The 12,524-nt window shown below is 45.9% G+C and overlaps 1 protein-coding gene across 1 annotated transcript in view; it reads left to right on the plus strand.

Moving 5' to 3' along the window:
• Window positions 1–12,318, plus strand: part of xirp2b (xin actin binding repeat containing 2b) — a gene marked incomplete at its 5' end in the record, with an annotated part of 17,624 nt that extends 5,306 nt beyond the window's left edge. The window contains 5 exons of the mRNA XM_083642248.1: window positions 596–6,133; window positions 6,413–9,664; window positions 9,887–10,835; window positions 11,458–11,588; window positions 11,804–12,318. Coding sequence (XP_083498374.1) covers window positions 596–6,133; window positions 6,413–9,664; window positions 9,887–10,835; window positions 11,458–11,549 — 9,831 coding nt within the window. The 3' untranslated portion in view covers window positions 11,550–11,588; window positions 11,804–12,318. The remainder of the gene's footprint in view (window positions 1–595; window positions 6,134–6,412; window positions 9,665–9,886; window positions 10,836–11,457; window positions 11,589–11,803) is intronic.
• Window positions 12,319–12,524: the final 206 nt, after the last annotated feature.

The raw sequence follows: 12,524 nt of genomic DNA on the forward strand, positions 1-12,524 counted from the left end.
GTAGGTTATTCAAGAGTGTATTTTATATGCTGTCTATATTCATTCATTTGTTAGTGATTTATTTGGTTGTGACTTCAAAGAGCATAACATGGTAATTTTCACAGTAAGAAGTTTCACTCACATCCAAAAATATTCTTTCATAGGAGCTGAACAAAAACAGTAATCCATATAATCGGGCGCTGCACAGTGGCTGCCCACTGCTCCTAGTTCTAGGAAGGTTCCTAGTAGAGGATGGGTCAAATGCAGAGGATGAATTTCCCCAAGGGGATAAATAAAGGATAACTTAACTTAACTTAACTTAAAAAAGGAGCCTCCGCTCACTATTTTTGTACAAAAAATAATGAGCAGATGTTATAATTTTTTTATTTACGTAGTGAATCAAATATACACAGTACCATATACCTCGAAATGCTAGGTCTTCTACTTTATTCTGTAAGGTTACTTGTGTTCTGTAACCTCATTTTTAAATGTGCATTCAAATTAAACCGCACCACAACCAAGTGAAATGCAATATATGTGCAATCATTCTGTCACTGAGTAATGTGACGGATTTATGAATATTTACCCACAAATATCGCTTTTGTCCCTCAAAAAGATTGGACATCGTGACATCAATCGATCTAAGTGGTGCTCAAATGTGACACAAAAGGCCGCAACTAGTGAGATGTATGAAGCAACAGAAGACACAGCCACTGCAGTCATGGATTATGAGGACTTTCCTCCCCCACCGGCTGAGGATTCTGACGATCTTCCACCCCCGCCTCCAGACTTACTACAAATGCCATCAGACAATCCAGATGTTCCAGAGGGCTATTACTCACCTGAGCCTCCAGAAGCAGCTTACTCCTCCAAATACCCAGTCAACAGAGACGCTTACTTCAAGCAGAGGAACATGTCTGAGTTGAAACGCATTTACAAGCACATTCATCCTGAGGTGCGTAAAAATATCGAGAAAGAGTACTGCAGTGATGAAGCCGAAATTGAGAGCAGCCAGATCGAGAGCCAAGAGTATGTGTATGAGGATGACGGCGGCAGTCCCAACAGTATGAGCCCAGACCAAGAATACATGGAATGGGATGAGATTCTCTACGGGGAGGTGCAGTCAAGGCGTTGGATGTTTGAAAATAAGCCACTGGATACCATCAAAGACGAAACACCAGATGAGGACGATGACACCAGGAAAATCGCTCAACAGGAAATGATATTTGGAAAAGATGTGAGACGCACAGCTTGGATGTTTGAGACCAAGCCCATGGATGAGCTGGGTTCACACAACGTCAACTCGACAGAATACAAAAACAAATTCAACAAACTGGACAAAGGAGATGTCCGTGCCGCAGCCTGGCTGTTTGAAACCCAAACAATGGACACGCTAAATAAAATGCATGTGGAGGAAGATCTAACAAAAGAGATCGTATTCACAGAGGAGGATGGGAATGCTACCATTTACATGATTGACAATAACTACATGGAAACCTTAGGCCACACTGAGACCATTGACGAGAGCCACCTGCTGAGTCTAAGGTCAGTCTTAGAGGAACTTAATGGAGAAGTGAAGACGGTAACAAGTACGTTTGACACACAGTTCAAATGTATCCTTATGGGACAATCGAGCCAGATGCTGGAGATCAAATCTGTGCGCAAAATTGAAACCGAATTGGAGAGCTCCATTGCCTCACGTTGGCTGTTTGATACGCAACCCCTAGACATGACAAACAGAGATTCTACCCCTTTGAAACTTGTGTGTAGTCTTTCCATGGAAGACAACAATAAGGGAGATTGGGGCAGGTGGCTGTTTGAGATAAAGACCTTAAACTCTGGCAATGAGTGGGAGAGCTCAAACACGCAGAAGGAAGAGATCGTAGGGGCTGATGTGCGTAAGCACTGCTTAGTGTTTGAAACACAGCCAATGGATTCTCTCAAGGATGATTCCAACGCCAGACCTCAAAGTCTCGAGGACGTTATCGGGGGCAACGTTAGATCTGCGAGAAACTTTTTTGAAAGCAGCCCTCAGTTAGAGAGGAAGGTCGGCCCGGAGGTCGGAAGACTGAAAAAGACGACAACGAATAAAGAAGAAAAGGGAGATGTGAGGCACCAAAAGTGGCGCTTCGAGAGCCAGCCACTGGAGCACATAAGAGAAGAGAAGAAGAACGTCACTCGCACTGTGAATGTCGAGGAGGACCTCACACAGGAGGATGGCACAAGCTGCAGGGCAGATGTGCGTAAGAACTGCTGGGTGTTTGAGACGCAGCCGATGGACACGTTAAAAGACGATTCGAATGCGAGACCCTTGACAAGAGAGGAGGTGATTGCAGGTAATGTCAGATCAGCAAGACATTATTTTGAAACGAAGCCAGGTGAGGAGTTGAAAGAGCTTGCTGAGGTGGGGAAACTGAAGAAAGCGGCAGCACTCGATGAGGAGAGGGGCGACGTGAGGCACCAAAAGTGGCGATTTGAAAGTCAACCCTTGGAGCAGATTGGAGAGGAGAAGAAGGAAATCATTCGGACAATAGACATGGAAGAAATCGATAAGGTGGACGTGTCAAACTACAAGCAAATCTTTGAGACTACCGATTTAAGCCAAAGGGATGAATCTCAAAAGATTGTCATAGATGGTGTAACCTCTGGCTCTGTGAAATCAAATACAAATCTGTTTGAGTCGACTTTGTTGTATGCCATGCAAGACCGCTCAGGGCATTTCCACGAGGTGAAGACAGTCCGTCGTGAAGAGGTTGTTAAAGGAGACGTAACAAGTTGCAAATGGATGTTTGAAACGCGTCCGATTGACCAGTTTGATGAAAGCATGAGTAAGTACCAGATTATTAAGGGGATATCGAAAGAGGAAGTGGAATCTGGCGATGTTAAAACTGCCAAGTGGCTGTTTGAAACGCAGCCTCTTGATGCTATTAAGTACTTCAGCAATATTGAAGATGAAGAAATTGTAGAAACGAGCAAAGATGTTGACATCGTGAGAGGTGACGTGAAAACCTGCAAATGGCTATTTGAGACAAAACCAATGGACTTTCTGTATGAAAGAGCAGAGGTAAAGAGTGAAAACGAGTCTCAGGAAATTCACAAGGGCGATGTCAAAACCTGCACATGGCTTTTTGAGACACAAGCACTTGACACCATCCATGATGAGACAGAAACTATCCTGAGAACATGCACTGTGAATCAAGAGGAGATCAGGGGCAAAGACGTCAGCACGGCTCGTTTTCTCTTTGAAACGGAGAAACTCGAGAGCCTCACTGGGGAGGAAGGGGGCTCTTTCAAGCGAGTCACTGAGATAGACATCGAGTCTGGAGATGTGTCAAGGATGAAGTACATTTTTGAGAACCAAACATCTGACATCATGACTTCTACGTCTGAGGAAATAAGGCAGAAGCTTAAAACTGTTCAGTCTGAGGAGATACAAAAGGGAAACGTGGGGAACTGCAAATGGCTCTTTGAAAACCAATCCATTGATACTCTACATGATAATAGCGAGGAGGAGTCCATGAACAGCCGCACTGTGAGTGATGTACAAGGCGGGAACGTTGACAAGGGCCGTTTCATTTTTGAGACCTACACCTTAGATGAAATTCAGGAAGTATCCTCTGAGACAGAGACAAACATGATGACAAGAATGCAAAAGATTGTCCGTGATCAGGATGAGAAGGGTGATGTGAGGAACTACACCATGATGTTTGAAACTCAGCCCCTTTATGCCATTCAGGACAAAGACGGCCATTACCATGAGGTCACTACCGTCACAAGTGAGGAGGTCATGCGGGGAGATGTGGTTGGATCTCGATGGTTGTTTGAAACCAAACCCCTGGACTCCATCAGGGACACAGAAGAGGTTTATATCATCAAATCTGTCACACAACAGGATGTGCAAAAAGGAGACGTCACTTCTGCCAAGTGGAAATTTGAAACACAACCTCTTGATAGGATCGCCGAGGAAAATAAGGTTTTGATCAAAACGGTGGATGATATTCAAGGAGGCGACGTTAGAATGAATAAACATCGTTTTGAGTCGGACGCCCTATCAGAAAACTCTGTTCGAACAGTTAATGTGAGTGAAATACAAAAAGGTGATGTCAGGACAGCAAAATGGAGATTTGAAACCCAGTCCATGGATAAAATTAGAAGCATGAGCTCTGAGAATCTGATTGAAACAGTTCAAAAGGAGGATGTTGCAAAAGGTGATGTCAAACAATCAGTGTGGCTGTTTGAAAAGAATCCTCTTGACCACATTAAAGAGGCAGATGAAGATCATGATGCAACTCTCACTCGAGAGGAAATTCCCAAAGCCGATGTGAAGACAACAACCTGGCTGTTTGAAACGACGCATCTCGATGACTTTAACGAGACAAGCATGGAGAAGACCGAAATCCTGGGTAAGAGTGTCAAGGGAACCCTTGAGGAACTGTATAGCCAGAAAATGGTGAATTCAAAAGGAATACTCATTGAAGCAGATGAAATTGGTGATGTTAGAATGGCAAAATACCAGCTGATGAATCAGCAGGCTCCGGAGATCCAAAGAGAGGAGGTCATCACTGGGGATCTGCAAAGCATTGTGATGAACCTTTTGAACAGACGGGGCAGCGAGGGGAGGCAGATAGTCATAGATTCAGAAGAGAAGGGTAACATCAGCTCAACTGTGCACCAACTATTCAACCAAGAGAGAGACACCAGCGTGGAGAAGGAGGAGATATTAAGAGGTGACATTCAAGAGGCTGTAAACAACCTTCTGAAGGAAAGCGGGTCAGCTAAACATGGAATCCTCATCCAGGAGGATGAGAAAGGAGATGTGCGGATGACAATATATTCCCTTATGAATAAACAAGAGAATGCTACCTTTGAAAGAGAAGATATCGTAGGAGGGAATATAAAGCATGCTCTTCAAAAACTGTCGAGCACTGACAATCCGGACCAGACAGTGAAGATAAGGGTAGATGATGCTGAAAAGGGAAATGTCAGTTTTTACTCCACATGCATTGAATCTGGGAGTCTTGACTATCTTAAACAACTCCATGTAGGACCTGATGAGACTCCACCCGACGGAGTAGAAAAGGAGAAGATTGTCGGAGGTGACATCAAGAGCACAAAACGCATCCTCGGTCGTAGTCAAACACAAATTGAGCGCACGGTGGAGGATATTGTTCCCGGTGATGTACACAACACGGTTAAAGTTTTCATGACAGAGCCAACCATCTCACTGGAGGGAGTCCAGAAGGAGGAAATAGTCAAAGGTGATTTAAAGGCAGCGTTGACCTCACTGTCTGAATCTGCCAGTCAGACAGTTGTTGTGGAGAAAGAGGAGGTGGTGAAAGGTAACATACCAAAAGCTCTGCGCTGCTTGGAGAGGGCTCAAAAGCGATACAAGGAGGTGGAGAAGCCAGATATTATACGGGGCAATATCAAGGGGGCTCTAAGGTCCCTTGAGAAATCAGCCACTTCCAAAATTGAGGCTGTCGTTGAGGATTTGGTCCCTGGAGACGTCAAGGCCACTCTGAAATCTCTGGAGCAGGCAAAGCAAGCAGTGAGGGAGGTTGAAAAGGAAGAAATTGTGAGGGGTGATATTCACACAGCAATGCAGTGTCTGCACGAGGCTTCCAACGAAAGGAGAATGTGTCAGCAGGAAATTGATGTTCAGGGAGATGTAAGAGGAACTATTCAGCTCTTACTGGAGCAGCCACCATCACCAAGACTGCAAAGGAGGGGAAGCCTTGAGGGTGATGTGAAGGGTGATGTTAGAATGTCAATTAAGTCACTATATGAGACCCAGGATCAGAACCAGCTGGAGAAGGAACAAGTCATAAGGGGTGATGTTAAGATGTCAATTAAGTCACTATATGAGACCCAGGGGCAAAACCAGCTGGACAAGGAAGAAGTCATAAGGGGTGATGTTAGGATGTCAATTAAGTCACTATATGAGACCCAGGAGCAAAACCAGTTGGATAAGGAAGAGGTAATAAGGGGTGATGTTAAAGGCACTATTAAGTCATTGATGGAGACAGCACAGCGTGAAACTCCCAAAGTCAGACATGGAGCGTACAGAAGGGTCAGAGTAAAACAGAGCCCTCCGGTTAAAAACCTAAATGCTGATGCGGCGAGGAACATCCAAAAGATAAAAACGGCTAATTTGGTTGAAACATCACAAGGAAATCACTCCCACTCCGATGAAACTCAAATGGTTACAAAATCCCATTCGGTGCAGCAGTCTACTCAGCAGTCTACTCAGCAGTCTACTCAGCAGTCTACTCAGCGGTCTACTCAGCAGTCTACTCAGCAGTCTACTCAGCAGTCTACTCAGCAGTCTACTCAGCAGTCTACTCAGCAGTCTACTCAGCAGTCTACTCAGCAGGCTACTCAGCAGTCTACTCAGCAGGCTACTCAGCGGTCTACTCAGCAGTCTACTCAGCAGTCGTCGACAACAACAACAGTGGTGGAACACAAAACGATCACACAAAGCCACGGCGTCAAAACATTAAAGACAGAATTCCGTAATCTAAATTCTAAAGCCAAGGGAATGATACGATTAGATAAAACCAAGGTGAAAAAGGACGTTCACCTCCCAAAACCACAAGTGCCGGAGCCCGATCTGCCTCTCCCTTCCCCACCGCCCCCCATGCTGGAGAACGACCTTTCTCCTCCCCCCACTCCTCCTCCGCCGTCCGTCGATTCTGACATCGAGCACCTTCCTCCTCCTCCGCCGCCGCTCGCTAGTGAGCAGGACTTCCTGCCGCCTCCTCCTTCCCAACAGGAACTGGACAGCATGCCGTCGCAGGCCGCCCATCCCGCAGCAGCAAGAGCATCAAAGATGAAAAAGGTGAAAGCGCCCATCTTGCACCAAGTTCCAAAGCTCGAGCCTAAAGTACAACTCAGTCAAATGCAACGGGTAACATCTGAGAGCGTCGCCAGCAGCCACAGGTCTGTGGTAGAGATGAGCCAAGTTGAATCTAGAACCACAATGCAGACGTCAAAAACGGTTTCGTGCGAAACCCCCCCACCACCGGAGTCGCCGCGGCCATTAAAGAAGGTTTACGTTTCTCCTGTCAAATTCACACCTCCGCCATCGCCTCCTCCTTCCATGAGAGGGAAGATGAGTAAATTTAACACTCCGTTAATGAAAGCAGAAGGAAAGTACCGGAAGCATAAGGAGGACAATACACCCCCCACTACTCCAACACCCACTTACATGCATGACTCGGTTACAGCCGCTCTTGAAATGCTTTCTAACAAAGATATTGAGCAATCAAGGAGCAGCACGTCAGAGTTGACTGAGGAGAGAGCTGAAAACACTGTGTCAAGCGTTCAGTCAGACTCACCAACGCCGGATTTATCCCAGCATGTTGCAATCTCAGATCATATGCAAAGCAATGCCTTTGTCAATGCTATAAGTGTGAAAAATCTCCCCGAATGTACCATTATGTCATCTGCTAAACAACAGGTTGTCTCTAATGAGACTTCCAATGTTGCCTCTGTTCAACAGACCTCGTCTATTTCAACTGTTAGACAACAGATGGTTACAACCACTTCACAGAAAATAGTTTCCGTTTCCTCCAAACAGTCTGCTGTTACTGACAAAGTCCAGAGCTCAATCAAACAGTCTGCTGTTACTGACAAAGTCCAGAGCTCAATCAAACAGTCTGCTGTTACTGACAAAGTCCAGAGCTCAATCAAACAGTCTGCTGTTACTGACAAAGTCCAGAGCTCAATCAGTGACGTTCAAATGATAGAAAATGTGACTACTGATGCAAAGAAGGAATTCAAAAACCTCAAAACAAAGGGCTCCAACAAGGAGGATAAAAATTCTCTCTCTGAGAAAATCCCTGCTCAACCGATAAAGCCTGAACCTGTCATCACAGACGACAATGTGGATTCAAGCCAATCACAATCTGAGGGCAAGAAGAGAAAAGATAATACAGCAGTATCCGATGATAACCTCCACAATCAGCCCTCAGAAAGAGAAAGTGTAACGTTAACCACAGACAAAGATGTCAAGGCAGCCAAAACAGCACAGCCTGATAAGAAAATGAAAAACGATAGTTCTCTTACGCAAGGCCAAGAGAGCGCTTCCAATCAGCCGGTGAAAGCAGAGAGGGCGGCTCCCAGTACAAACGGGAAAAACGGGAAGTCAAAGGTGAAAAAGGGTAATAAGCAGGAAAAGCAAGAAGAAATGAAAGAAAGCAAAAAGACGAATGAGAGTGAAGAGAAGAGGATCTCACAGGATGTCAAGGTAGAGGTGATGGAAGCTGCCCAGGTGAAAGTGATCACTGAGCATAAAGAGGAGGTAAAGAAGGATGTTAAGCAAGTTGCTCCCTCTCCTACTGTGTCTGCTGTTACTGCTAGTACTGTTACTGCTACTGTCACCACCAGTGACAACCAACCAGCAACTCCAACTCCAGCCAGGAAGAAAAAGAAGTCCAAAAGGTCCAAAAATGGTCAAGCTAAAGACACACCCACAGAATCAAAGACAGACCCCACAAAAACAAAGACGACGGTGTCTGAAAAATCCCCTCAAACCCAGGAGACAATTATGGTTTCCCAAATGCATAAAAGTATAAAGGAAGAACACATTCAAGTCCAGAAGGAAGTGGTTATTGCAGAAAGCAAAGTCCATCAGAGTTTCCAGCAACATGAAGCAGTTCATGTTCAAAAGCAAGTAAAGGCATCTCAGAAGAAGAAAGGGGTGACAGTCAATCAACAGAACACAGAGGAACCAACGGAAGAACGCAGGAATGTCCCAGTTACAGTGACAGGCGAGTCAGAGAGAAATGAAAAGTCCACAACGGAGAGCGCAGATGATTCTCAGAGGCGGGAGGTCCAAGCGTTGATCTCTCACATCAGAGACTTACAAAGAGTTTCAGGAAAGACTCAATCTAAAGCTGTGAAGACTCTGCTCAATACAGTTCCAGAATGGCTCATAAGTCCAGAAGAAAAATGTGAATTGGAGGGATCTGGAATTGAAAATGATGTGCAAAGAATTGAAGAAATTATTTTGCATGTAAGGAAACTAGCAGAGGCTAAACTAATGCACCTAGAAGGCACTGACACAGTGGAGAAGCATGAGTGTGAATCCATTTCTGAGAAGGTCGTTGTTACTGCTGCGACAACACAGAGAATATCCAAGATCAGTATTGGTTCTGCAAAAGTTGAGAGCCAAACAAAGACAAGGGCCTCGCAGGAGAGAGGGACAGAAGAGATGAGCCAGGTCAAGTCTGTTGAACTCAGGGCACTCTCGCCGTTGTTGAGGATGCATTCCCCCTCACCACTATTGAGGATGCGCTCCCCCTCACCGTTATTAAAGATGCGCTCCCCCTCGCCAACCTTCATCACTATTGAATCCACGCGAAGAACCGACTCACCCCAGAGAGTCACTCCGTCCCCTACCCTGCTGCACAGGCCAGCCACGCCCCCCACGCCGCCCCAACGTAGGTGCGACACCCCAACGTCGCGCATCACCAGGGTCACACCGTCTCCCACTTTTGACAGAGCGGAAAATTTGGCTCGACTGAAAGACACAACGGCCAAGCTGTCGCGCGGCGTGACCCCACCCCCAGTTCTCTCTCCCCAACAAGTCACAGAAAAGAAATCGGAGATTGTGGAATCCCCCGCCTCATTCCATCGGCAAATCAAATTTGAGGCCCAATCTGTGGAGGCCTCGGCAACGTCCGTAACGATAACTGCGTCGTCGAAAAGGGAGAAAAGGGAGATCTTCGAGGAGGTTCAGAAGGACGTGGATCCTACATGTGTCCACAAGGACACAGTTAATATTCCAGAACGATTGGGTTCAAATGAGTTACAAAGTAAGCCTGAGCCGACCACTGAGATCGGTCTGTCATTAGATCAAAATGAGGTGGATGTTGTGAAAGCCTCAGACACATCAGAGCCATCGGTTGTAACTGCATCTGTAAAAGACAAGAAAGAGTTCTTTGAAGAGGCTCGTAAAGCTGCAAGAAATAAGACCTATGTGAGAAAGGATCCCATTGATATCCCTGAACGACTGGGCCCAGACATGGAGGAATCTGATACAGAACATGAGGAGAAAGAAATGGATGACCTCCCTAAGGTGGACATGTCTGGACTTTTGAACAAATTTGAATCGCAAGAGGAGAAATTATACATCAGAAAAGAGCCTATCCCACTCGCAGAGCGACTTGAGCATGAGGCTGAAAATGCAAAGACAGACAAAGAAAAAGCAGGCCTTCTCGATGAGGAAGCGCCAACTTTTGACATCCAGGCTATTAAAAATGTGTTTGAACTGGGCGAGCAAAGTTCTGCATCCAATGAGGAGAGCATGAATCAGGAGGAGGAGCCTGTTCCAGAGCTGTGGGAAATGAGAACAGACAGTCAGGAGGAGGAGCCTGTTCCAGAGCTGTGGGAAATGAGAACAGACAGTCCAAAGCACGAGAGTCGTCAAGAGGCAAAGGGGAGCCGACGGCGGAGCACCCCCATTCCCCCCCGCAAAGATGTGGCGGAAACTGTGCCAGAGGAACCGTCAGGCTTCTCCGAGACCAAATCAATCACAGAGCGTTTCTCAGATGTTGATGAATTTGGCAACAACGTCAGCGGAACAAGGACCACCACGACGGTCTCTGAGCACTCCGAAAGTGTGTCGTCCACCCAACCGGCCCCTTTCTCCTACGCCGACGCCGTCAAGAGGAAAGCAGCCGCGGCCGCGAGGCGCGCAGAGACCTACGATGAAGCCTCCACCGAGGAGCTGCTGCGCAATTTCCACAAAACGTGGACGGAGAGCGAGAACGTCTTCAAGAGTCTCGGCTACAGTGTCTCTGAAGAGAGGACGTCACAAGTGGTGTCACATCAGGCAAAGACGGTCATAGCCGGTAAAGACCTGTGCAGCATGACGACGGCAAACACAAACTAACGGCATGGACATTGGATGGGTGGATTGTCTTTGAGTGCTTGCAATTGCTGCTGCATTACAAAATGCAATGTCGATTTGTTTTTGTTTTTGTCCCGAAAAACTAAAAGTCAACTGAAAGTCAAACTGATGCTTTATGGGGGGGAAATGATCTCTGATCACATTTGTCTGTTTGTTTTTGCATATTGATTTGAGTCATTTTAGAGACTTGCTAGGCATGGCATGGTAGGCATGGTAGTTGGGCCTAGGTTTTCTAAGAGGCTGTGCATAATCTGGAGCATCCCTGGTTCAATCCCTAAAGCCAAAAACTGTACCGGATGCTGGAGGCGGAGCTACATTGACCAGTGGCTAACGGCTCATCTGTGGCACTCACCAACTCTGCTCTGACACTGATCCTGCTGTGAATTATCATGTGTAGAGGGGCTGCTTGTAAATCTGTGTGTGTGAGTGAGAGAGAGACTGTGTGTGTGTGTGTGTGTGTGTGTGTGTGTGTGTGTGTGTGCGTGTGCGCGTGTGTGCGTGCGTGCGTGCGTGCGTGTGAGGGGATACATCATTTTCAACCTCATTATATCTCTTTCCAACAGCTTCGAGTTCCGAAGTCGGAGCTGTGCACTGTCTGTCACACGAGGGTTTATCCGATGGATGCTCTGATAGCGGACCGAAAGAAGTACCATAAATCCTGTTTCTGCTGTGAGCACTGCAGTAGTAAATTAAGGTAAATATGTCACTCTCGTTCAGGTAAATTGTCGCTGTGAACTTGTATATTTCAAGAAGAAGCAGCTACAGGCCATGAAATAGTATAATATTCAATCATTTACACCTCAGTGTTTGTAATTACAGTATAACTGTTAAAAAAATAATAATAATTGTTTTATGATTTTCATGTTGCACATACAGCTCCCAAAGGAAGGTTATTCTTTTCTCTTTCAGCCTAGGTAATTATGTCTCTCTCCATGGACATTTGTACTGTCTACCCCATTACAACCAACTCCTCAAGTCCAAAGGGAACCGCGATAATGGACTTGGGCAGGAACCTCCCCCAGGAAGCGGTGGACCTATCCCCTCCCCAGAGCAACTTGAATGGAGACATTCAATCAGCAGCCCGCCCACCAATGAAAAGGACAAAAGAAATGCTGTTAATAAAGAACGTGCTAAGTTATTTGATGAAACCAAACCAAACGTCAACAAAATAGCGGTAGTTTGGCCTCCAAAGACAGACTCCCCAAAGACAGCCTTTAAAGTGGAGGAAGACATCCAGCTAACTAAACCACAATGGCCCCCTCCAGGAAGTCCCCCCATGTCACCCAAACACCAACACAGAAAAGCTGTTCCAAAAAGTGTCAGTTTAGAGTAGAGGAATAAATACAACGAAGAATGCGGGACAGTAAACGGTACTGTAAAAAAAAACGTAAAAAATAATAATCCTGTAGGTAAAATTAGACATGTTTGGTTGAAGGACGTCGAGATAAGTGATCTAAAAGGGAACCTGAACAGTAGGATGTAGTAGATGTGAAGGAAGTAATGTACATACTTGTAAATGGTGTGCGAGTGGAACATGAGATTGTAATAGTATGTTTTAGAGGGATAGAGAGTGGACAAACTGTGGAAAGTGGATGTAGACATGAAATGATGGTACTGTACTGTATTCCTT

This window comes from Poromitra crassiceps, assembly GCF_964638095.1.
Source record: "Poromitra crassiceps genome assembly, chromosome: 8".
NCBI classification, from domain to species: domain Eukaryota; kingdom Metazoa; phylum Chordata; class Actinopteri; order Beryciformes; family Melamphaidae; genus Poromitra; species Poromitra crassiceps.